Source organism: Telmatherina bonti (assembly GCF_933228915.1).
Source record: "Telmatherina bonti genome assembly, chromosome: 1".
In the NCBI taxonomy this organism is placed as follows: Eukaryota; Metazoa; Chordata; class Actinopteri; order Atheriniformes; family Telmatherinidae; genus Telmatherina; species Telmatherina bonti.
Window position 1 is genome coordinate 19111390 of NC_136619.1, and position 27212 is coordinate 19138601.

Genomic DNA, 27212 nt, shown 5'->3' on the forward strand with positions numbered 1-27212 from the left:
AAGGCGTAATGGGGTGATAGAAGGTTAACCTTGAAAAGAATGAGCCTCTCTTGTCAACTACATTATAAACAGTCTAGCCCCAGTTTCTCCTCTGAAGGTTCTTCACTGGGCATGAGCTACTAATCTATGGTTGGACTGCCCGGTTCTTCAGTGTGAACGTACACGTACAGTATGTATAAAGTTATGTCTTCCTGTTCAGTAGCTATCTACAGAGAAAAAGAAACAAATCCAAAATCTACTTAAGATGATTACATTGTGCATGTTTTAAACATATTCTTCGTTTTGATTTCAGAGTATTCACATATTAAAGACACACCACAGAACTTTTGCCATTGTTCCCGTCACGCACCCTCATTCGACAGCTAATTCTGCATTTATCTTGCATCCTACCTGACCTGTTAGCTCTTTCCAGCCAGCAGGATGTTCTTACAATGGCTCTTGTTTTGCCCCTTTTTCTATTTTAATCTTCTTGCGCTTCTTTGCTGAATCAGAGACGTTGCATGTTCAAAACAGCCAGTTTCTTATTTTACTGTGAAGCGAAACGTTACGTCGCATCCCAGATTTTAAAGTTATGTAGTGCAGTTTCTCAGTCTCGGGATGATGCTGGGTAGCAGTGGCTCTAGAAATACACATCATCAAATAAGTCCGGAATGCAGAGTTTTAAGGTAAACTAGTTACAGAATGCGTCTTTAATTGAAGGAAATAATCAGGTCAATGTATTGAATATTTTTTAAGGGGTCCAAATATTCATTCATTCATTCATTTTCTGAACCGCTTATTCCAATTCAGGGTCGCGGGGAAGCTGGAGCCTATCCCAGCCGGCTTTGGGCGACAGGCAGGGTACACCCTGGACAGCTCGCCAGTCCATCGCAGGGGTCCAAATATTATTGGACGAATAATCACACAATTATAGTATTCATTTTATTTTGCTGACAAATCATGACAAGATTTGATGCATTTTAATGTAATGAGATTGACATGTCTGTTACATATCATTCCACTGCTTATCAAGCAGTACTCTAAAGTGCTGTCTGGTCAACTGCTGTTGCATTTGCTTCATGTGAATACAAGAGGAGAAGGAAAAAGTTTTTCAATCAGTTTTTGCAAATGTTGCGTGGTTTGAATCACGAGTAGCTTCAATACGTTTTCCATTTTTTATCTATCATCCTATGCAAATGTTTTATCTTCACTTCATTGTAAGAGTTTTGTTGTTGCTGTTTATTGATTTTTTTATTTATTGTTTGTCCTAAGTCTATTCTGTCCTTTCTGTTTTTGATGCTTTTGAATTGTTTGTCCTATTGTGGTGAAGCATCTGTATATGTTTTATGAGGTTTTTCTATGCTAGTTTGAATAAAGATTCACATTCATTTGGGATTGTTTTCCACAGGTCTGGATGTTGTGAGGGTATTTTTTTTTGCCAGGAAAAGAATCTTAAACTGATCCATTATCATTATTATTATTACTATTATTATTTAGTGCTTTCACTGAATGTAACCATAAATGTAAAACTATCAGCAGGATCACGTTGGTTAATCTCTGAAAGCAAGTAAAATAAACTTCAGACCTTGTGCTTAAAACAATGTGATTCACTTATGTTACTATACATGCTACCATTGATTACCATTAAATACAGCTAAAAAATAAGAACTGAATAGCCTATTTTGCTTTATTGATGTTGAGTTTGTCTAGGTATGGATATATGTGCGTGTGTGTGTGTGTGTGTGTGTGTGTGTGTGTGTGTGTGTGTGTGTGTGTGTGTATGTGGACAAATGTATGTAGTAGGTTTGGGAGGGTCTGCTTATGTGTTGTGGAAATGACTGTTCATTTATTATTTCTTTGCAGCGTGAAGAAAGATTTGCATGTTAGGTTAACTGATCAGTCTGAAATTGTCCCTAGGAATGAATGTGAGCATAAATGTTTGTCTCTCTGTGTTGACCCTATGATGGACTGGCAGCCTGTCCACGGGGTACCCCGCCTCTTATGCCTGATGATTGCTGGAACCTGGTTATCTGAAACTTTTAATTAGAATAAGCGGTATAAAGAAATGAATTATTTTATTCTATTTTAACAACAAATTTGTTATTTTACCTACTGACTACATATATTCCTAAATTATGGAGGGAAAGCTAAAACAACCCAACAGTAACATAAACACAACAGCTACTATCTTACTGCTGATACAGCTAATACCACTAAAATAAATAAAAAAACAAATAAATAAATAAATATTTGATGGATTTTTGTAACTTAAATTTTAATACGCTTTCTAATCACCAACTGAGAGGTTACTAACATTTTCACAGAAAGTATAGGACCAGAGCAGTGTGGTTAAGAAACCATCACAGAAATGCTGCAATTCAGGAGCAGAAAGACCAGATGGAAAGATGAGAAAAATTACTGTTTTTGTTGTATCTGAATGCTCCTGTTAGCGAGGTGTGTAGTTCACCTAGCTGCCCCATGAAAGCAGCCAGTCCAGGATCAATCCCAATGTGTCCCTGACCCACTTTCTCATCTACCTACTGTACAAGACAACAGAGAACCACAGCATGTTAAAGTGTATGTATACATACATACATACATACATACATACATACATACATACATACATACATATATATATATATATATATATATATATATATATATATATATATATATATATATATATATATATATATATATATATATATATATATATATATATATATATATGTACATACATATATATACATATATATATATATATATATATATATATATATGTACATACATATATATACATATATATATATATATATATATATATATATGTACATACATATATATATATATATATATATATATATATATATATATATATATATATATATATATATATATATATATATATATATATATATATATGTATGTATATATGACCTCACTGTGTCTGCATCCATAAAAGGATGTAAAAAATTATATTGTCACAGTTCATGGAGGTGTGGGGACCCAAGTGTGTGTGAAAAGAGCGGTAGAAGGAGACAAGAAAATTTCAGTACATTTTTAATTAATGATAATTTATCACACAGAAATAGGTGATTTTCTTCTTATATATTTCGAGGCCATAATCAGTTTAGAAGGTGACTTTTACAGTAATATAGTACCAAGCTTAGTGCTGGGGTCGTTACCCAAATAAGTGCTTAGCTACTATTAAGTCATTTTTTCTGTACATTGTAAAGACATTACTTTTACTTCATTTAAAAAGAAAAATGACTTTACTTTCACATTTCTTATTTTTCCGTGCAGATACACAGAGCATAAGCCATGTGGACACTGCTGTCTGCAGGAAGAAACATACCTCGCTGTGAAATCCACAAACAGGACAAAGGAAGCTACAATGAGCTCATGCTGTGCTAATACGTGTTACTGGAAGCTACAGAATTTTTTGTCAGCCTGAATTCCCCTGTGGCTCTTCAACTAAAAGTTCTCATGTATATTAGATCTATTAACGCTTTCCTGGAAGAACCGCATCCCCCTTCATATCTAACTTCCAGTTCAGGTTTCTGTTGTAAGTTTTTACTGAGCGCACTAAAGGAAAATATAATTCTCATGAAATATAATCTTGAACTTTATCAGTGTTTTCAGATCTCTGATAGCCGAATGAGTTCACATGGTAGCTGATTGCTCAGGCTGATCATCAGACATAACAGACACACAAGAGTTTCCTTCCACTGATCTGTAAAGTCAAATAAAGAAATTCAGTAGAAAAAAAACTCCAGTGAGCTATACATTTTCTATTTTATTCTATGAAGCCTTAGAAGTGGACACACAAGCAGTTACCTCTCTCAAATCCATCTCTATGGTAACTGTCTAGACAAGGGCGCACACGCTCAATCACAAGCAGTGCATACAGGCAGCACTTACACAGATCAGAACTTCACACACATAGCAAACAGAGGTAATGCAGGAAAGTACGTTCTTATAGTACAGTAAGATCATTTTGTTAATGTTATTTTAAAGGATAATCCATTACTTTACTTGGTTAACCAATAGGGTAGGCTAATATTTAATTACTGGAACGTGTTACAGTAACAATACAGCAAAACCTGTGCATTTTGGGGGCAAACAGGTTTTGCTTTGAAATTTTGAGATATAAACCTCCCAATTACTGCACACATACGACACATAAAATTACAAATAAACATTGAATAATTCTAAAGAAGTAAACATCAGAAATGCTTTTGCTATTTTTTATTACAGGGATGAATTAAGGTAAGGGTCCAGAGGACAAATGGAGGACAATGAAGGGTTTTATGAACCTAGAAATGAAAGTTAATCCTTGTTGAGAGACTAACACAACAGACTACAGGAAGCAATTCATTCCTCTAATAGACTTTTTACAGTCCATTCTCTGATCTAATCTCTTTTTGAACAGATTACGCGTGCCATAATGAAAGAGGCTCCACAAACTAGCTTTCAGATCCATGTTATAACTAGTGCACGGATGTGCGCAAACAATGTGCATGCAAGCACACAGAAACACTGATGGGGTATCTCTTTAGCTAACTACACTAGTGAGGCATCTGAACTTGACAAGAAATTTCACTGATGCAGCAGATGTAATCAGCGCATAAATAACTCTGTCTACTCCCATTTTATCAAATCACAGCACAAGGAAAGTAAACCCCTGTAGGGCTTTCCAAGCATTGAAAGTAGCTCACATGAAAAGTGTTTTTCTTGGTTAATTCTGTTTGTTAAATACAACTAAAGCATAATGAAGTGTCAACACCTGTACGTATCAGTTTATGTGGTTATAGAGGATGGCTTATATAAGGAGACATGTTAAAGAGACTGTTGGGCAATCATGTGATTTTCCATAGGTCATTCAAGATATGAAGTACATTTGCAACCCTTGCTTATCTTGCAAGGTCTATTTTTGAACATTGTTGTATACTTGTTATGCGTTTCTCCCTGCTCTGTACTGTGGATAAACACAATGTGTTCACATCCAAATTGGAGGGAAATTTTGAGAAATACTTAACATAACTTTTTGATATGTTGTTGTATTTTTTAAGGGACTTATGGTAATTTGATGGTAAAATTAGAAACTAATATAAAGTCCACATTAGACCAAAATCCTTACAATGAAAGTCAGCTCAGTTCTGGAAGAGCACTCTTTTGACAGATGAAACTACGATCAGCTTGTATTAGGATGATGGGAAGAAGAAAGAATGGAGAAGTGTCCAAATGGATAATAACACAAAGTAGACCACATCTTCTGCATCAAAATACTGGAGGCAGTTAGATGGTAAAAGCATGCATGGCTTCTGATGGCACTGGATCACTGGTGTTTATTGATGGTATGACATCGGACAGAAGCAGCCTGATAAAATCTGAAGTCGTGGGGATTTCCTTATTGTTCAGATTCAACCAAATGTAGCAAAGCTGATTGGATGTTATGTCACAGTACAGATGAACCATGACCCAAAACACACAGCAAAAGTAACCCAGGAGGGTTTTTTTTTTTTTTTTTTACGCAAAAGAAGTGGAATATTCTAGCATGGCTGAGTCAGACTGACCATAGATTTCAGAGAGGGGGTGGGCACTGAGAACTTACATAAAAGCACCAACTAAACAGAGCTGCAATGAAGGTCAATGAAAGGATCAGAAAGGCGAAAACTCAGTGTAAGGCCATGTTGATGGGTTCCAGACTTCAAGCAATCATTGCCTGCAAAAAAGTGTGAAACAAAGTCCTGAAGATAATCATTTATTTACAGTAATGGTAATTGTCCAATTATTTTTGAACTCCAGAGATGTGGAAACTTTGAAATTTAATTTTCTTTTTGCAATTACTAAATGCTTCATTTTTGTTCCATTACTTAAATGAAACTTTAAATTCTGCACTTAAATTAGACCTCAGCTGTTTCATTTTTCCAAAGTGATGAGATGCAGAGTCCTAAAAGATGAAAATACTGTTAATGTCCACATTTTTCTGGGACTGACCGTTAATCCCTTAACAACTTGTTAAGTAACTATCACAATTAAACAACATAAAAGCAACAAAACACCTAAACTAGACATCCAAAGAGGAAAATAAACTGTGAAACGTTAGACTGGATGGAAGAGGAGGGACTCTGTAAGAGGGGAGGAGGGGTAAAGCCAGGTGAAGGAACTGAAGATTTGAGAATTATAGCTTCTATTTCTTGGGGATGCGTGGGAGATGGTAACGGCGAGACCAGCCAGCGCTCTACCCAAAGTAATGGGATTTATGTGCAGCACAGCGGTTTACAACCAGGAAACAAATGCTTCCCTCTTCCCAGCTCACACTTTCTCTCTTCCCTTTCTGTCAGTTTGTCACCAGTGTATCTTCAGTCGCTGTCTTTTAACAGTTCCTTGTCTTTGTGTTTCATCCCTCCTTCTTTTTGTTCACTTTAAGGCTCACTAACAGCCACGCTGTGGAACTTATTTGAGGTATAAGTCATCTATGTGGTAAAAGCAAAAGGGTTAATGGAGGGAAACAATCTGGTAATAACGGCTAAAAGGTCTAGATAGAGCTGAGAAAAAGTGTTCAGCAGTGCTTGAAAGTTGGCACAACCTTGATATTTTACAAATTTATTCTTTACTTTGACATAAATTTGAGCAAAAAATTATATTTTCGGTATAAAATAGAACCCAACTAACGAAACATTAGACTAAACTAGGGAGAATATGAACCGGTATGTGTGTGTATATATGTGTGCATATCAGTGTACATACAACTTTATCAATGCTTATCCATTTTGGGACCAAACCCCAGTCTGGTATAATGGTTAACCATGAAACAGAACAAATAAAAAATACATGTATTCTCACAAATGGACACTGGGTTTAGCTACAGCACTGACAGATGGTAAACAGTCCAGGTGTGGACCACAGGCGTGATGTATGTGAGATCTGTGGCTGACTTTAGGCAGCTAAACGTTGGTGTACATTACAGGATTCTTCAAACCTTCACAGATTTAGAGGCCGCACACTTTATGATAACAAAAGACAGAATACACAAGATTTCTCTCTTCTCATTCTATAACATGTTGTATGTGCGACAGAGCTATGGTGGCCCTGAAGTGTCACAGCAAAACAGAAGAGACAACAAAACACAATCAGCCACTACACAACACAATAAGCCACAAAACAATTAGTCACATCACAACACAATAAGCCACATCACAACACAATAAGTCACAACACAACACAATTAATCACAACACAATGGGCCACATCACAACACAATGACTCACAACACAACACAAAAAGCTACAACGCAACACAATAAGCCACAACACAACACAATTAGTCATAACACAACACAATTTGTCACAACACAACACAATTAGTCACAACACAACAAGCCACAACATAAGTGACACTGCTTTTTATTATTTTTTCTCAGGATCGCCACGATGAAGTTAATTTTATCTGTGGCTAATTGTGTTGTGTTGTGTTGTGGCTAATTGTGTTGTGTTTGGACAATGGTGTTGTGTTGTGGCTTTTATTTAGCTATGACACTCTCAGCAGAGTATTCTTCATGCGCAATATTCCAAATATTCCAAAGATTCCAAGTCTCACATAATTAGGGTTGGTTGTGTGATACAGTATATCAAAAGGGTCATCCTCCTCTAATTGTAAGGTTGGAAATTTGCATCAGAATGACCTGAGGTGCCAGTATTCCATGGGGCCACCATGGTAATTAGATCTACCAGTTTGGGAAAGGCTGGTTTCACCTCATCCAGTAATGTGTGTGCAGATCAGAGCCCTCTCGGGCCTAGACTCAAAACATTTAGGGCTGAAGTTCCAGGAAAAGTTGAAAAAAAAAAAGCAATAAGTTTCCTCATCTGGCTGAAAGGTTAACTTGACAATTCAAGTCTTGATCAGTACTGCAGACTGAAGGAGAAATACTTTATTTGGCGACCCTCATAAAATCTCCCACGACCCATTTGAGAGTCAAGACTGCATCCTTGGAATAGATGCTAGATGCTAGCACCAGTGCTAACAAGACAAAAACAGTAATAACATTACCACAATCATTCCAAACTACTAGGGATTATAACACTGTGTGTGCTCAGCTCCTCTCAGAGCACCCCACACATTACAGGATTTCTAGTCTCAAATATTAAACATGTTCTTTATTTCCAGTCTGTCCTTCCAAGACATTCCAAGTGGATCAGACAGGACAAAATCATTTTTTAAACACACTCCACACAATGGGAAAAATCAGACACAATGTTGTTTGCAAACATCCAACAATTGGGCCTTTGCTGGCTTTGATCTTAAGGGGGATATCTGAACAAAAATTGGCCTAATTATCCTGTAACGTGAACTTGTCTTTAACTAACTGAGTCATTTCTGTCTTTCAAGGTCTAATGTAGGTTGTAACTAAGCCTCAGTCCATATTTGGGACAAAGATTCTGTGTTATCTAGGACCGAATTTGGTCCTCACACCTGTGAAAGACAAAGCCATTAATATGATTTTTCACATGTACACCCACACTGCATGGGTATACTGAAGTATTAAAGGATATGAAGGTATTGATTTAAGTTATCCTTAAAGGTTTACACTGGTTGTAGTTGTTCATGCGGTATGCATGACAACACAACGAAAGAAACGGTCAACCTGCAGCTTGATTGATATTTTAACTACACAAAACCTCTGCCTGCCCTGCGATGGTCTGGCGACTTGTCCATGGCATGCACTGACCCTCAGCTACTAATTGCTGGGATAGGCTCCAGCTTTCCTTGACCCTGAACTGGAGTAATAAAAATGAATGAACTAAACATTGCTTGTGTCAAGACAGTATGTTTTGGGCTGATCTAATTCAAATTTTGAGTCTGAAACAAGAAAAGATTTCACCATAATGCCGTTTAGGAATTGTGTTTGACCCCTTAAATTGTCATCTCCCTTTTCAAAAAAGTTGTGAATTCATGTGAAATGTTGAATATGACTCACTCACTCTAAATTAATCTGAAAATTACAGCAAGAGTCTGTTTTTAAAACCAGAGTGCAAAGAACAAAAATTCACAGAGCTCTGAAGCCACAATCACAGAGTTCAATCACTTGAACTGATCAGAGCCGTAATACAACAATACATTTCTTGCCTATGGGAGCGCCATCGCTATGAACCCCCAAATTGACTGTATTTGAAACTCATGAGAAATGGTCTGGATGTCTCTGAAGTGCTTCTTGTAGCAATCCATGATGGGAGGTCAAAAGCATGCATTCCTACAGAAATTATAAAAATAAAAGAAAATCATCATAAAAAAAAAAAATAAAAAAAACATATATATATATATATATATATATATATATATATATATATATATATTTATATATATATATATATATATATATCCATCCATCCATTTTCTAAACCGCTTAATCCAATTCAGGGTCGCAGGGAAGCTGGAGCCTATCCCAGCTGGCATTGGGCGACAGGCAGGGTACACCCTGGACAGCTCGCCAGTCCATCACAGTGTATATATATATATATATATATATATATATATATATACATACATATATATATATATATATATATATATATATATATATATATATATATATATTTATATATATATATATATTTGAAAGATAGCAGATGTTGTGCTATTAGCTTTGTTTCTGTTTTTATTTTCACGATTGTCTTTCTCATATAACATCACTCAAGCATAGATTACAGCCCTACATAAAAGCAGCTGCAGAGAAGTATCCGACGTTTTACTGCCCACAAGATTACTTCTGATTGATTACTTTTTATTCTGAATAAAATCTCTTAACTTAACTCCTTAAATAGGGCATCTTCTCTCCTTCTTTCCCTGCTTTTTGACATGTATTCATAAAACAAATGAGGTTGTTTCATTAAGAATAGTAGCACTTGTATCTTCTGTTAACAATGTTTCTGTCACTAATAGAAAGTCTAAAGTGTGAGAAATAATGAAGTTATTAACTGACAACGACCTGTTAGACAGAGATTAAATATTAAGTAAAGCTAGCTTTAAGAAGTTTCCACAGGTCTCGGTCGGTCCAGGTCTCATGGTACAGTTAACAGATTAGATCCATACACCCCACAAGTTGACTGCTTTCAATTTTTTTCTTTTACTAACTAATACAGGAATCCTACTGGGTCCCGGCTTGATCTCAGAGCAGCTGTCAGTAGCGAGTCGACTACAGTAAGAGCCTTGAATGCATCATGGTGTGTTGTCTGTGTTTAGAACTCTGCTGCTTCTCTGTGCACCTCCTGCATATCCTCCTGTGCTCTGCACTACAAGGAGAGATGATCTAAGGAGTATGAGGAGAGTAAGAAACCAACAGAATTATCACCCGAAGCTGATCAGTTGCCTTGGAGGCAAGGAAATGCACAAATGTTTCAAATATTCCTATTTTAATATAAATAAAATCTTAAAGCAGAGGTATATGTTTGTGCTGCGTAATTAACAGTGAAACAGTTTGAGGCACATTAGACACTGTTTAAATGTTGTGATAGAAATCATTCCTTCAGCTGGACATGCTTATTTTAATTCCCTTTTGAAGCCTCTTCTGGGGGAAAAAAAGGAAATAACTGTATTGTCTTGAGGTGGTAGTTTTATCTATGATTTAACATTCCTCCACATATCCTGCTCTTGTTCCATTATCCCCTCCACCTCTGCACTCCAGCAGGTTAAACAATATGAAAGACTCCACAGCTTTACCCCATGTTCCTTTTTATGAGAGGCAAGGAAAGAGGATTTGGTCACTGGCAGCAGTTACTGGAGGGCAGAAGTCCGATACTCAAATCCCGAGCTGGGATTATGAAATAAAAATCAATCAATCCTCTTGTCCCAGTGCGGTGAATCAGACATGATGGCGTTACCTCATTGGATGAATATAATCTAAGCAGGGACTGTGGCTACAAGGACAAAACATGGAACACGGTGGGGAATAACATAATACACTCATTATGAAAAATATATTTTAGAGGATAGAAAAGAGCAACTGTTTTCCTCTTTTTTTATGCCTTCTCTGTGTCAATGGCCATCTGCTTCTCTACCTGTTTTTGTATCCTCTGTTCTATGTCTGCTTTCTAATTTTCTTTCCATCTCATTTAAACCATGTTTCCCTTGTTTGCTTCTTTGGTTCATTCAACAGTACAGAAAGTGAATTTTGAGATGTAATTTTCTAAAATAGCATTTCCACTTGTTTGAAAATGTATTTTGTTTGCTTTCACATTGCGTTATCTCAAAGATTTAAATGTGAGGCTGCTGTTATAGATGTATGTACTCAAAACTACTGTGACAAACGCTACATATATTAATAGATAACCATTTCTAAAGATTTTTTCAAGTCAATTGTTTATGCAAATTAAGGCTGATCAGGTAAGACATCCTTATGACATCATACAGGTGTGCATGCTCTCTGCTGTAAAATAAGTGGAGTTTTAACTCAGTAGCTGCTGTTTTCTGAAAACTTCTGAAATTAGGTTCTCTTTAGTCATCACGTCAAGTTTATTTCTTCCATCAGTTCTGTACCTCCTCTGCACACCAGGCCAGGGCTTAAAAACAAAAAACACTTCAATCAAACTTCATTCTTCATTTTTTTTCTTGTCTATTTTTATTTTTGGCTCCTTGTTTGGGTTTTTTCTTGAGAGACATGTATACACATCCACACATAGACGATAAACAGTGTGTTTTCCACCGGTCTGTAAGGTCCAGACAGATTGGCTGTTTTGGCAAGTCTCTGAGCCCTGATGCCAGAAAGATGATTATTGTTGTGGTTGCTGTGTATCTGTGTGTATTTGTGTGTGTGTGCCGACTGTACAGCCGGGATGCAATTGATTTAAACTGCAGGAGCTCGAGAGGAGGAGAGAAAGACGATGGCACTTAGAGTGAAGGATACCTATCACACAGCAGAAGCCTTAAGACCTGTTGAGACAGTTTTTCTTTCCCCATGTGTTGATTTCAGAACTGACACTTTTTAACTTTAAAAAAGAGAGGAAAAGACATTTAAGATGTTACATCTTTACTTTACTCCTTGATTGTACTCCATCATCTCTGCTATTTTGTGATTTCTGTCATGATTGATATAGTAAGAGTACACTCACCTGAACTTGCTTCATTAGTCATGACCATCTGAATGTGTTGTTTTCATTCTTCAGCTTTTATTTCACGCCTTTTATCTACAGTTAACTCTTTGCTCAGTTTTTCTTTTAATTCTCTCAACATTATCAAAGTTTGTTTATTTGGAGTGTTTTCACATGCTTTATTAGTTTTGTTCCATTTCTCTACCTTCAGCTTATTTAGCAGACTCACTGTTTCTTATCTTCCAAAGGCATTATCAGGGCCGTAACCAGGGATTTAGAAATACTGAGGTCCACCATCCACTACCACCTACACACCTCAAGAGACCAAAGTGAAGAATCAACTCATGTTTTACACAAACTATCTATAATGTCCTGTCTTTTTTCTCCATCTATTCTGTTTTCTTCTTTCCTCTGAAAGTCCTGTCTCCTCCCACAACTCTCCAACCAAAGTGCATCAACAACTTTTAAAGTAAAGTTACCTTAACTACACCTTTTTTAGTTTGTCTTTATCTGGAATACAAAACATCCCTGTGGTCGGTACACTGAATGGAGGGAGGCCATCCGATCTGGTACTGTTTTTATAGCACAGGGACATATGATATCTATCTATCTATCTATCTATCTATCTATCAAAAAATTTTTCTTCATTCTTATTAAATCTTCTTTAAAACCTCACAGTGTCTGTTTTATTCCCAGTAGCTCCTATTGTAATTGGTTTTATGTGAACTTATTGATGTCTTTCCTGAGCCGAGTTCTGCCGGAGGTTTTCTTCCTGTTAAAGGGGAGTTTTTTCCTTCCCACTGTCGCCGTGTGTATGCTCAGGATGGGGGATTGGATCGAAGTCAGTAGCGAGTCAATGCAATCAGTTGGTTTCTATTATAGGATATGCATGAATTCAATCAATCAATCAATCAAATTTTATTTATAAAGCGCTTTACAACAACCTTAGTTGACCAAAGTGCTGAACAAAGATAAAAACAAGTAAAAATATAAAATAGCAGTTCATTCACATGTAAAAATCTCAACAGCCAAAGGCTGATCTAAATAGATGAGTCTTTAGCCTGGCCTTAAACAGAGGCAGGTCCATGATGGAGCGTAACTCCAGAGGCAGAGAGTTCCAGAGTTTGGGCCCTGCCACTGCGAAGGCCCGATCGCCCCACTGTTTACACCTAGACCGAGGGACCACCAGGAGGTGCTGATCAGAGGAGCGCAGGGCTCTGCTGGGCTGGTGAGGAGTCAGGAGGTCGCAAAGGTACGGAGGTGCAAGGCCATGGATGGAGCAGAAAACAAACAGAAGGATTTTGAATTGAATTCTGAACTGAACCGGGAGCCAGTGTAGAGAGAACAGTACAGGGGAGATATGGTCATGTTTGCGTGTGTTGGTGAGAAGGCGGGCAGCTGCATTCTGCACAAGCTGTAGACGGTGCAGAGAAGCCTGGCTGAGTCCAATGTAGAGGGCGTTGCAATAGTCCAAACGTGAACTGATGAAGGCGTGGATGGCTGTTTCAAGGTCTTGACGAGTGAGAAAGGATTTGATTTTGGCCAACTGGCGAAGCTGAAAAAAGCTTGCCCTGACCACAGAGTCTATTTGTTTATTGAGTCTGAGATTATTGTCCAACGTCACTCCAAGGTTCCTAACTGTCTGACTGAGATGGTTGGTGAGAGGTGTGAACAATGGAGCTGCATTTGCTGGGCTGGGGGCACCAAAGAGGATAAATTCAGATTTTGACTCATTCAGACAGAGGAAGTTTTGCGATAGCCACTGCTTAATGTCATCCAGACACCTGTAGATGGACTGTGTGTCTGAGGAGTTCTGGGAAACTGGCAGATAGATTTGGAGATCGTCTGCATACAAGTGGAATGAGACATTATGGCGGGATATCACAGAGCCGAGGGGCAACATATACAAAGAGAACAGAACAGGGCCAAGAATGGAACCCTGTGGCACACCGGAAGACAGAGGAGCTGAAGATGAAGAGAGGTCATTAATCATTACTGAGAAAGATCTATCAGTCAGGTATGACTTGAACCATTGGAGCACAGGTCCCTGAAGACCCACTTGCTGGGCTAAGCGAGTGAGAAGGACAGAGTGGTCCACTGTGTCAAATGCTGCGGTAAGATCAAGCATTACCAACAGCACAGGTTGCTTTAAATCCAGGGAGAGCAAGACATCATTTTGCACCTTAAGGAGTGCTGACTCTGTGCTGTGGCGTGTTCTGAAACCAGACTGAAACCTCTCAAAAATGTGATTCTGATCCAAAAATGATTGTAATTGTGAAAAAACCAGCTTTTCCAATACTTTAGAGAGAAATGGCAGATGGGACACGGGTCTGAAATTTGAGAGAACTGCTGGGTCTAGGTTAGGTTTCTTGATAAGTGGCCTGACCACAGCCTGCTTAAAAACAGCCGGAACAGACCCTAACAGCAGGCAGGAATTGAAAAAAGGAAGTAGACATGGCCCCACTGTGTCAAAAACCTGTTTTAAAACTCTAGATGGGACAATGTCCAAGGGACAGCTTGTTGGTCTCAGCTTCTGAACCACTTCACAGAGCTGAGAGAGTGATACTGGCTCAAACACAGTCAACACAGCAGCAGGGGCAAAAGGCGGGGCACAAGGTGGAGCAGTAGCTGCAGCACTATTGTTGCTAATGCTCTGTCTAACAGAGGCCACCTTGTCTGTGAAATGATGGAGAAATGCGTCACAGGTGGATTTAGACACATTTATCAACACATTGTCCGAAGGATTAGTCACAGACTGGATTGTATTGAACAAAACTTGAGGGCGATTACTGCTAGTGGAAATAACAGTTGAAAGATATTTACATTTGGCTTCCTTAACAGCATTTTGATAGTCAGAAAGACAGTCTCTCAGTATGCCCAGAGACACATGCAGCTTGTCTTTCTTCCATCTCCGTTCAGCCTGCCTGCAGCGCCTTCTCAGGGCATGTGTGGTGTTATTCAGCCAGGGATCTGGTTTAGGTTTGATGGACCTCAGCTTAAAGGGTGCAACACAGTCCAGAATTTCTGAGCAGGTAGAATTAAAAGAGGAAATAAATTCCTCTGGGCACAGATGTTCCAGTTCACCCAGAGCATACAAACCAGTACCCATAAAGGCAGCAGCAAATTCACCTGCTGTAGCGGAAGTAAAAGTACGACGGCTACAAGCTGGGGCAGAAGATTTAGCTTGAGCTGAAGGAGCTGTGAAGTCAAAAAGAATGGGGAGGTGGTCTGAGATGCACGTGTCCAATATCTCTGAAATATTTACTGGGAGACCATGTGACATTATGAGGTCCAATGTGTGACCGAGTCTATGTGTGGGTGATTTTACTGACTGAGTTAAATCAAATGAGGCTAACAGGTTTTGAAAGTCAGTTGACAAATTACTCGATGGGCAACAGACATGAATGTTCAAGTCCCCACAAAAAAGAAAACTGTCATATTTGGGCATTATATCAGAAAGAAAATCAGAAAATTCAGAAATGAAATCCTTATTATATTTGGGGGGGCGATATAGAACAGCACACAGTGTGGGGGATGCCAGTTGTAACAGAAATACTAGGTGCTCAAAGCTACTGTAGCTCTTACAAGGGATAGAGCGACAGCTGATGTTATGTTTGTACACAGTGGCAAGCCCGCCTCCACGGCCTGCCAACCTCGGTGAGCTCAGGAAGGAGTAGCCAGGGGGGAGGAGCTCGGAAAAAGCGCTGTTGTCACCTGGCCTAAGCCAGGTTTCCGTGACCATGAGGAAATCCAAATCGTGCGTGGAAATAAAATCATTTAGGACAAATGTCTTATTTGTGATTGAACGAGCGTTCAACAGAGCTGCGTGCACCGGCATGGATTTCACTGGTGACAAAGGAGCAGCACGACAGAGCGAGCGAAGATTCTCCTTCACGCAGCCCCGCCGCTGGATCCACGCAGGCCGGCGACAAGGAACAGGAGGACAGCCGGCGCCAGGGAGTGCCGGTCGGAGCCAACGATAGCTGTATTGCAGAGAGCGATGTAGGTCCAATCCTCCGTATTCCGTGGATATTTCCTTAAAACGGGCTGGCTCACACGAATCGGATAAACTGGATGCGAGGTAAGCTTTTATCTTGACTCGTACACCGCTTCTCTTTCCACGTCTCCTATGTTTCTTGTTGCGAGGCAACACACAGAAAGGATGCCACAGATAGGCTGGCACTGAGGCTAGAAACGGTGGTGGCGGGTTTGATTGTCCATTTTCAGCACATCCAGGCAAGTTGGTTATGTTGTCGCGTATTTGTAGCAGCGTGAGGCGATCGTACACAAGCAGAGGTGATACATTTCGAATGACAACAACGATAAAAGCTAAAACTGACAGCAAACTCAGCAGACCCGGACGGCGTGCCATACACAGCGGCGCCATCTTGAACTGGCTCGAAATGATGTGTATGTTGATTTGTGTATGTAAAGTGCCCTGTGACAACATTGTTGTGAAGTGGCGCTATACAAATAAAGTTGAATTGAATTGTAGCACTTATTTTATTACTTATTGTGTATCATCATAACCATATTTTTTACTGCACAACAACAACATGAGAAGTATTTGTGCAGAGATTGTAGGAACTCCTGTTTGATAACAGACAAATGGGAATTATTATCCGAAAATTCAAAACCAGTGTTACATGCCACCAAACACCTCTCCATGTGCTCCCTCTGTACCCGGGTAGTACCTAATAGTACATGAATAGTAACTGATAGTACATGTATAGTACCTGGAGTACCCATCATCTGTCTTGCCTTAAAGCAGCACCTGTCCTCTTCTTCAGATCATCATCTTCTCATAACCTCTGCTTCTGAGTTCTGGATGGTTCTCAGATGTTTAAATAAAGGTTTCTGATCTTCCCACACATCAAGCTACGCATCACTGTTGTTTGTGGAACTGAAATGTCTTCATACTTGGATTGATTGATCACTGATCAGTGAGTGGGCAGCACACTGCTGCGATGCTACACTGTGCCTTATTTCACATATGACAATGGCAGGCGGAAGAATAAGTAGTTCCTACCTGTTCCAAAAGTTTAGTTACTTTCCACTATGTTTCTGTTAACAATGAGAAGAAGATTTAGTTTGAGAATAATTTTTTTAGAGTATAAACAGTTCATATTGGAGGAACCAATATGTCAGTATCAATCCACACAACACAACTAATTAGACTTCTCAGATAACCACGTAGCTCGAAATCCTTTATTTTCTCTGCTTCATTACAGACCTCCATTTTTATGTTGTGTGCGGAACATATCAATGTAAAGTGTGGTGTGCTGTTTTGAGCCTGAATTTATCTTGTTCGCTATCAGGGACTCCCTGGAGTGTCCACATCCCTCCTGGAAACCTTGATAATGACAAGACTTGCTGTTTAAACGCTTTACTTTTTTTTTTTTTTATGGATGCAATTAATGAGCTGCATATTTAAGCTACAGAGCCTTAGAGGCGCTAGTTGGCAGAATGTGTTACCTTTGATCAAAATCAAGGCAGGTTGGTTGCCGCTACTGATGAGAAAGAAAAACAGTGTGAGATAGACCTTTTCATCTAAAACAGTGCTTTACTGAAAATGTTGAAGCATTGCTTAAAGGGAGTGTTGATCTCATAAGTTTATGTGTTCAAAGACGTTAAATTTGATATGTAAGAATGCATTTGTAGCCGATAGTTACTCTTACTCAACAAAATCATAACAAGTTAACTTTTCCTCACATTTTTGGAGTGTTTACTCATGCAGAAGTACAACAAAAATCTCTACAAAAATGTAGAAAAGTTAAAAGGCACTTCCCTTTCAAACAGTACCTGACTTTTTACTTTTAGGCTAACTGGTTTTTACTGAATCGAGTTAAAATGAAGAAAGAAAGAGGGAGAAATGAACAGTAAAACAAAAAAAAAAATTCTAAAAGGCTACCTTGAGCCTTTCTTTTGTAGTGTATCAGGCTGACCGTAACAAACCTGACAGGGTTGTCAACGGCAACAATGCTGTCGTAAGTAACAGAGTTGCTGGGCGGTGGCGTGTAGATGGACAGAGCGGTGCAGAGAGAATTGAAGATAACAGGGAGCGTGACAACTGAATTACAGCTGACAGCCCCGAGATGAGCTCTCAGCAACAGAAAAACTAGACAGGCAGACAACGCGGCACGCAGGGAGGCAGGCGAGAAGATAGAGACACTGATAGCACATTTTAGCAGAGTTAAAAGCCAAAGAACAAAAAAAAAAAAAAGATGCTCAGAAAAGAGTGCAGAGAGAAAATATTTGAGGGGGCAAGAAAATGAGAGGATGAAAGGAGAATGCTGTTTCCTGTTGAAGCGAGGATGGAAGACATTTGAGCAATGAGAGAAAGCGTGTGAGAGATTCCTGAAGAAAGTCACAGCGAGTGTGTAGTGAAAATTCAGATGCGAGTGTTAAAGAATGAGAACAGGAGCAAAATAATCAAAGGAAGACATTTAAAGGGGAAAGAAATACCCTGAATAATGCATGTTTGTGAGTGCGGCAAATCAAGCACTTGTTTATTTTTCCTTAAAATGAAGAAAAATCAAACTTACTTGTATTATTTGTGAGCCTGAAGGTGATGGACTTGTCTTGGATGCCACAAACATTGCGGACGGACACCTGGCAAGTGTAATCATCAAAGTCCTTGGGTCTTAAATTTTTCAGCTTCAGCACCTTGGTCTCACCCTAGACGGGGCAAGCGACACACATCGTCATGCACTATAAAAACAAATCTTTTAAAAATTCCTCACAAGTTTATCTTTTGGATTAATCTGATTCATCTCCATTTTTGTTGGACGATGCTCTTAGATTGTACAGCAGTTTGTGCAACTGGGGTTATTGTAAATGTGCTATACAGATAAACCTAACCTTGAAAGACACGTTAACAATGTTCTAAACATCTCATATGACGACTGCATTATAGAAACCTACATCAATGATGGAGCTTTGAGCTCCATCATTGATGTAGGTTTCAATGATTTTACATCAATGATGGAGCTTTGAGCTCCATCATTGATGTAAAACTGGGTTATTAATTTAGTCTAAAAGTCATTTCAATTTTTGATGAGTTGCTGTTTGGTAAACAGAGTCAAATCCACACAGAGATGAACCCACATACTGTGTTTGTTCGTCTTCTTTACTCTGATAGCTGCTAAACCACTGCAAATCTGCATATGGAGTTTCATAAATTAGTTGTTTGATAAAACCTCTGCATAAGGTCATCAGGAAAATTAAAATTATCTGATTGTGGGTTAAAAAAAAAATTAAAAAAAAAAAAATTTATTGCCTCTTATTTAAAAAAAAAATCCATGTTTTTTGCTATTTTGACAGCTGTGCCTCTCATGTGGACACAGCCGACACCTTGGACACACAAAAGCAGTTACACATCCTTTTCAACATCACTGATGATTTTTCAGATGGAGACATTGTGTCTGATAGAGTAGGCGATGAGATAAGAGTGTCTTCAGCAGCGTGAGGAAGAGCTCTGCTGACTGCTTAATTGAACTCCAGGGGTTCTGCTGTGTAGCTGACTGCTGCTTTGATAAGTGGAAAAAAACAGGAGCAGCTGCTCTACTACAACCATTCTGAGCTCAGCCTAGGGATCAGTCATAGATACTGTTTATTTGGTTGTTATGTTGACTTATTGTTGGCAAACTGAAGTACAAACCGATTGGAACTTATTTTACAATTCCATGTGAATGGAACTATTTTTTATGGATGTCCAAGCATGGAAAGAAAAGGTAAAGTACAAGGTATTTCATGTACAAGACAATTCAAAGTGCTTTGCATAACATAAATACATTTACATGAAAAGTATTTACATTTGGGCGTTCACTTCAAGAAAAATTCTTGAACGAATTTCATTAAAACAAAAAAAATATTTTTATCTGGCATTTCAGCTGAGACAAAAATACTAAAAAAAAAAAAGATTTAATCAGCTGCAGAGAGTCGTGTTTTTCAAGGCACACTACAGAACTGTTGCCATTTTCCCAGTGACGCACCGCCTATCAACGGATAATTCGGCATCCATCTTGCATCCTATGTCTACTGTGAGCTCACTCCAGTTATCAAAAGACATTTGTTTTGTCCCTTTCCGTCTTTTAATCTTCTTACATTTCTTTGCTGAATCAGGTATTGTGCATATTTAAAACACCAGTGTGTTTTTTTTTCCATTTTATAGCTTGTGACGTGAGACTCTGCTGCAATGTCACGCCGCATCTTGAATGAAAAAGTTGTGTAGTGCCGTCTCAGTCTTGGATTGCTGCTGGGCAGAAATGTACATGATGTCATTATGTCATAAAACAAGTCTGTAGCACAACGTTTTAAGGTCAGAAAGTCACATAATACGTCTTTAAGCTTGTTTGTGCATCTTGACTTGGTTGTAAACACAAAAAGGGTGCAAGAATATTGATATGGAGAATGTTACATTTCTGGGTGAGAAATAAAAGTTTTGATTGTATGTATGTGTCACTTAACATCATGTGACAAAAAAATGGGATAAGGGTGAAAGGGTGTTGCAAAAATAACATTAAGGAGCTTGATGAATTGGACAGCTTTAGGATAAACTTTCCACAAACCCAATGAAGAGGGCTGTATCACTGATATGGAACACAGTTCCAACTTCTGCACTGTGCTGAAATGCTATACATGAGCAGCACTGTTGAGTATATGACTTGCACAGTTGTAAAATAAAACTGAAATGCCTCTAAAAAGGTAGAATGTGTTCCTAAATATTGCTAAAGACTGCATCATTACTGTTTAATGTTCATTAAAATCATACTTCTGGAAATATGTGTTTGAAAGAGGAAAGCAAAACATGGAATGACTATCTTACCCCCCCCCCCCCCCCCCCCCACACACACACACACATTTTTAACACACACATCTATAACTGCAACCGATGCACATAGTTTCACAAAGTGGAGAAAAAGTCACAGTTTCAGAGAAACCTGCCTGGCATAATTACAGTTACTGTTCATTGGTTGTTCAAGGTGTGGAGAGGTAAGTGGAGTTCGGCTCCAGTTTTAAACCCTCTTGAGTTCTAGCATCCATAAAGCATCAAATAATGTTCATGTTAATCCTGATTGTTAGACATAAACCTAAAAAAAAACCAAGTAGGTGAACATTTTTCTAAAGTCATTAATTAAACTTCATAGCAGAAAAGGAGAAAAAAAAAAAGGGAAGCAGTGAAAAGTAGTGAGCGAAGGAAAAGCAGGCAGCAGGGAGTGACCGTTACCCCTGGTAACATGTCCGCTCTGAGTACACATTCATGTGTACCTGGGTGTAAAGAGGCTCGTAGATGTCCACTCCAGTGTCCTTGCTCTGTTCGATGACCTTATTCCCACGTTTCCAGATGAATCGTACAGGAGGGTTGGAGTTGACGGTGCAGCGCAGAAATACCGTCCTCTCTTGGTAGTAACTGCCGCGCACATCGCTGATGGTCTGGTGCACTGTCAGAACAGGCGTATCAAGGTCTGTAGAAAAAAAAAAAGAAAAAAAAATCTAATCATAAAGAGTGATATATCTCCAGGAGTTATTGATTATTACATCCAAGTAGCTCTTCTGTTTTTTTTTCCACCTATCAAATGAAAATAGAGAAGAATAGATTGTGCTATGTGGACTGCTACTATGTGCAGTTAAAAAAAAAAAAAAAAAAACTTTTAATGTTACCTCTTAACTAGCCGTACTATACATGGCAAAGATGGGATCTGGTAATGAGATGCAGCTGTGAGAAAGACCAAATGTTGTTGCATTTTACTGTTTCTTCTCCATCCACACTGATCAGAACTGTCCAAACTCACACCTATTTCTACCAACCGCCAATGTCTAAACAATATGTGCATTTTGCCTATTTCTTCTCTTGCTATGACTCTCCCACACACCGTATTTATATATATTTTCTGTCATTTCTCCCTCTCCTCCCCACTTGCTTCATTTTCACTGAGCCTTTCCTTCACAGGAGTGTCGTCTCCCTTTTCCTCCACTCGATAGGATTTCAGCTGCTGTCACAAGCATGGAGGCTGCTCTCCCCTGGTTTCTGCCATCTCTCCAAAACTCACTGCCACTTTCACTCCGCATCACCATCCCCCTCCTCTATCCTTTCCTCCTCGCTCTTTGCCTCCATCTCTGACAGGGCAGAATTGTATAAGTGTGTGTGCGGGTCTATAATTGTGATTTTTTGCTGCCTAATTGGACTGTTTCAGTGTTCAAATATTAAGGAAGCAATTTCTACCAGCAGTATGAGGACACCCATCACCTGCTTTTTCCATTCTACCATTCTCCTTCCATCTCACCTTTCTATTCCTTCCCCACCTATTTTCTATTGTGCCAACCCATTTGACCTACTGTACCTCAAACAAGAAGGCGACGCGCAAGGTAAAATGTGTGTAGTTAATAAGTCCGTTGGCGCTGTCAGATATGAGGGCCAGCGCGGTGGAAAAACACGGGGGATATTTGTATATATTGTATTTTTGGCTGGAGAGTTCTAAGATAAGCAGCTTGATTTTCAAGTGTGCTGTGGAAAAGGGCACAGCTGTCACATGAGGGCAGTTTTTCCACACACACACACACACACACACACATACACATGCATCTATGCAGACACACACATCTGGAATAACATCAATGAGAGTGCAGCCTAAGCACAGCCAAAGAGCACTTTTGTGGATTGAAGGTTAGAGCTCTGGGACGGACTGGCACATTAACACACAGAGGCAACTAAAGCTCACTGAGGTGGTTACAAACAAACCAGGCGGCGCATAAGAAAAACAGTCTTGCTTTAGATGAAAGGTGAACCGCGGACTCATGGGAAAGCTTACAAAGTCATGGATTGAAATAGAATTTTGCATGTTTTATACAGTGTGCTGATTATTTGTCTGTCATGGGGATTAAGAGTATAGTGGGACTGGTAAATGTCTAAAACGTCATAATAATTTTTTTTTGGGGTTCCCTGCATGCATTTGTAACTTACAGAGGTATTCATGTAGTCATCTATATGTCTAGTCAACACTTTTATTTGTGTGTATTTACATCTATAATTAACAGTTTTTATTTATTTAGCGTATTTGTTTTTTCTTTTTTTCTGCAAACAGGTTTGCCGGTGTTCCCTGCCCAGACATACTGCCGTCGCTCTCAAACTTCCAACATCAAACTACAAAGTCGCTCCTTTCATGCCAATATGCTCTAATTCACCTCAAAATTGCATTTCTGCTCCCAGATTCACTCCTGAAAAGTACAAATGTCCTGATCTCAAGCCCAATATTCACATTCAGGAGCCTGCAGAAATCCCTCTCTTGCATTTTCTGTTCCGCTTTCGGACCGCTGTCTGAATTTCCCCAGCCAGTGGATATGATACTTACATAACAGCTTTATATAGGTAAGCATAATTTTCTTCACATTGTTCTCTCAAGTCAATTATTGGTTAATTTGCGATGATGGATCACTTAAACCAGGGGTGGCAACCTCCGGTCCTCGGGTGCCGCAGTCCTGCAGGTGTTGGGACTTTCTCTGTTGCAACACACCTGACTGAAATCAATGGGTAATTAGCAGACTTGTGCAGAGTCTGCTAATTAAATCTGATACATGTCAGGTGTGTTGCAGCGGGGAAACTCCCAACGCTTGCAGGACTGCGGCACTCGAGGAACAGAGGCTGTCACCTCTGTCCTAAACAATGGAAGTAATGACAACAGCGCAAGAAGTCTTCAATCTTTTCTTCAGATTTTTATATCACAGAGCCAGACTTTTGAAGTGGTCTTGAGCACAGATTTTCTCGGCATTGTTTGTCTTTGAGGTCTTCTTAGCAAGTCACCATTGTACCAGTCATCATCTTGAAGACGCCTTAATCATTATTATTAACTGGATTTAACAGATTTATAGTAAATGACCTTATATGCAACCGGACCTGAACTGAACTTTCCATGTAAAGTGGCCTGAATCACAATGCAGTTATATATGGTCTGCACAAACCAGCTAACTAGTAAATGTCAGGAGGCACCACTGTAATGTAAAATAAGGGCACCCACATGAAGGCTGTTGTTGATGTCCGTGTCATATCTGGCATCCTGGAAGTTTAGAGTTTTCACAGGCACATTTCACAACAATCTGAGAGCGAAAAGCAAAAATCCAAAGGCCAGACATTTCGACACCAGACACAAGCTTGAGCACAAGCAGCAGCAGTCACCTGATTTCCAGGAAGTTTGAACAAGCAAACAACCTGAGTAAAACTGAGTTCAGAAATGCAATGTTGAGGTGAAGTAGAGCCTGTTTGCATGCAAGCGTGTACTTTTTGAGAGTCAAGGGAAAGTTTTTAGGACGAACAGCATATACAAGCATCAAACCATGGAAGCATGCTCTTCTATCAAAACACTTGAAAAAAACTAAACAAAAAAGAAATGTTTTATACTATTGCAAGCCTGCTATAGCATCAAGAATTTGAAATATGTTGAAACTAAGCTAAAAGTATACACTGTACATTCTGTCAAATTGTTTTTTTTTTTTTTATCCTCTGCTCTATGGGGTGCACACCTGCTTCCATTACTGTAATATCTCTATAGACAATATCATATCAGACAGCCAATCCACACATTAGAACAAAAGGCCAAGCAGGAAACAAAGCAATGAGGAAGAATCAGTCTGTGAAAACCTCTGCCTACAAGAAGCCTCCAAGCATTCAATGCTTAAAGATATCTGCCTCATGATTCTACTATGCATGTGTGTGAATTTGCATGTGTATGTGTGTCTGCATGTGTGTACAAATTTGGCAAAAGATCTAGCATATTTCACTTGTTGAATATGTGCATATGTGCTTTTGTTCTGATGGACTTTTACAGATCATTCTGGCAAAAAAAAATCTTTTGTAGTGTAAATGTATGTTTACTAAAGAGTGGGCGAATGAAAATCTGTTTTGCAATATGCAATTCTCTGAAATTTAAGAAAAAATGGGGGACAAACTGATACAGACAAGAGAAGTATAACAACTGACCGATTGACCTCACATATAAACCAAGGAGATTCTTGCTGCTTGTGCAACAGAGTCTGAAACATCACACATTTTACTGATAAACTGAAGGGCTTCAGTTATGAAATATGATCTACAAGAATAAATCAAATTGTTATTATCAAAACCAACATTAAGCAAACACCCCATATGTTTTTAAAATCCCCTTTCTGGGGCCATTATTTCTACAACATTTTTGCAGTCATTGTGTTGTTAAAGCTCATAAAATACAAACTCCCATGGTGAGTCAGTATTGGCCCATAAGTAAATGGAGACACAAGATGAAACTGCAAGTGTACAGAAATCCAATATGAAACTTTAATGAAGCTTCTGATTTCCCCAAAGTCCTGCCTTTGCACACAGCTTAGATCAACTATACTACTCTGCTTTTCTTAGCCCCAGCTTTTAACGTATGTCTTAAACTCCAAATTTCAAGCTGCTCAGGGGGTGCTGCCACAGTTCTCTGCTCTTACATCACACAGTGGTGATGACTTAAAAAAACATTTAGTCTCTTTTTTGTGTGGTCCTCAACTTGGACATGCACAATGAAGCTATAATTATTTATCTTGTACCATCCATCAACAATTTTTAGGATTATTTTCAAGTTTTTACCATTTTGTTGAGAGTAAAACTCATGAATCCAATCAACTTTTCTTTCTTCATTCTGTATATATATATATATATATATATATATATATATATATATATATATATATATATATATATTTTTTTTTTTTTTTTTTTTTTTTTTTTTTTTAAATCACATATGTAATGATCTTGGCCTTCCAGGATTAAAAGACATTCGAACTGGATTAAACAATAGTTGCCATCTCTCTCTCTCTGCAGTAAGACTGGTCCACACAGAACGAGAAGGGTGACCATTTGACCCAAAGGAGGACGACGCTCTCCTTTTTTTCTACAGAATGCAGCTGCATCAACAAAGGGAGGTTTCTAAGTGGAACGCAATTTATAGTTGCAGGTCGGGGGAATGCCGAGAGTCGCATCTGACCAAACGCTGGTTCTTGTCAAAAATGACACCTTTCATCAAAGTACCAGACTTCATGGCACCAGAACAACCCCTCCCCTGACTGAGAAGGAGACTGGAAAGAAATTCAAACTTCTTCCCCCAATTAAAGGAAACTTTAGATGCTTAACCTCATTGATCTTATTTTACAAGTTTGTCTAACTGATTTAACTTAGTCTAAATGATTTTGGTTAATTGTTTTGATTGAATTTCTTCTTTTTCATTATTTTATCTTGATATGTGATTTAATTCTTTGAACTGATCACACATATATTAATCATAAACACTGCATTAAATAATTGTTGATTATGTTTTCCAAGCTTCAGACCTCTCTTAAGCTACTAATATGAATGAATAAAATGTGAGTTTTCCTTTTTCAGGATTTATTGCCCGATGAAGGCGAGTCATGACAATTAATTAATCCACCTTTATTAAAAAATACATGTAGCCAATCTTTTCATGTGTGAAAGTAATACTATAAGTTAAAGCTTTTCTTCCCAGCAAACGAGGAGTCTGCATAACTCTTAAGAATGTGATTTGATGTGTATTGGAGTCGAAACAAAGTAAAGAATTTGTATCATGTTCACATTAATGAGATGCAGAGGGAAGGAACTAGAGCTGACCTGATTGGATAAGGTTGGTCAGCCTCTGACAGAAGCAACTCATGATTGGCTGGAAGTTCGAAAGGCGGGTCTGTTTAAATTAGACTGGCAGCCTGACTTCCTGGGTCTTCTTTTTAGCTTTTTGTCTGTTTTTCCTTTTCAGCTTTTGTCTTCTTTTCCTTTTTAGCTTCTTCTTTTTTTTTCTTTCTTTTTAGTTTTATTTCGTTATAAGCCTTTTACCTCTCCATTCTTCCGAACGGGAGAAAGTACAACAAGTGTTTATTTGTAACCACTCATTTTTCCCGAGATCAGTAATTAACTAGAACCGTAGCTCCAACTTTTTCCACTGTGTCTTTACACGTAAAATCTGGAACTATCTATTTTTGGGACAATCTGGATCATCATCACACCGCTCTGGAACTCCGCTGAACGGACCCAGAAGCCCAGAGTAGCTGCATAGACCTACCCCGTCTGACGCTCCAGGGAACCAATCCCCTGGAAACGCGCCGAATAGGGAACCAACCACCCGC

The 27212-nt window shown here is 38.7% G+C and overlaps 1 protein-coding gene across 1 annotated transcript in view; it reads right to left on the reverse strand.

Annotated features, from left to right (window-relative positions):
• Positions 1–27212, reverse strand: part of mdga1 (MAM domain containing glycosylphosphatidylinositol anchor 1) — a gene marked incomplete at its 3' end in the record, with an annotated part of 212544 nt that overhangs the window by 70152 nt on the left and 115180 nt on the right. Inside the window, exons 5-6 of the mRNA XM_079250525.1 lie at positions 21339–21535; positions 18614–18746 (exon numbers count right to left, since the gene is read on the reverse strand). Coding sequence (XP_079106651.1) covers positions 18614–18746; positions 21339–21535 — 330 coding nt within the window. The remainder of the gene's footprint in view (positions 1–18613; positions 18747–21338; positions 21536–27212) is intronic.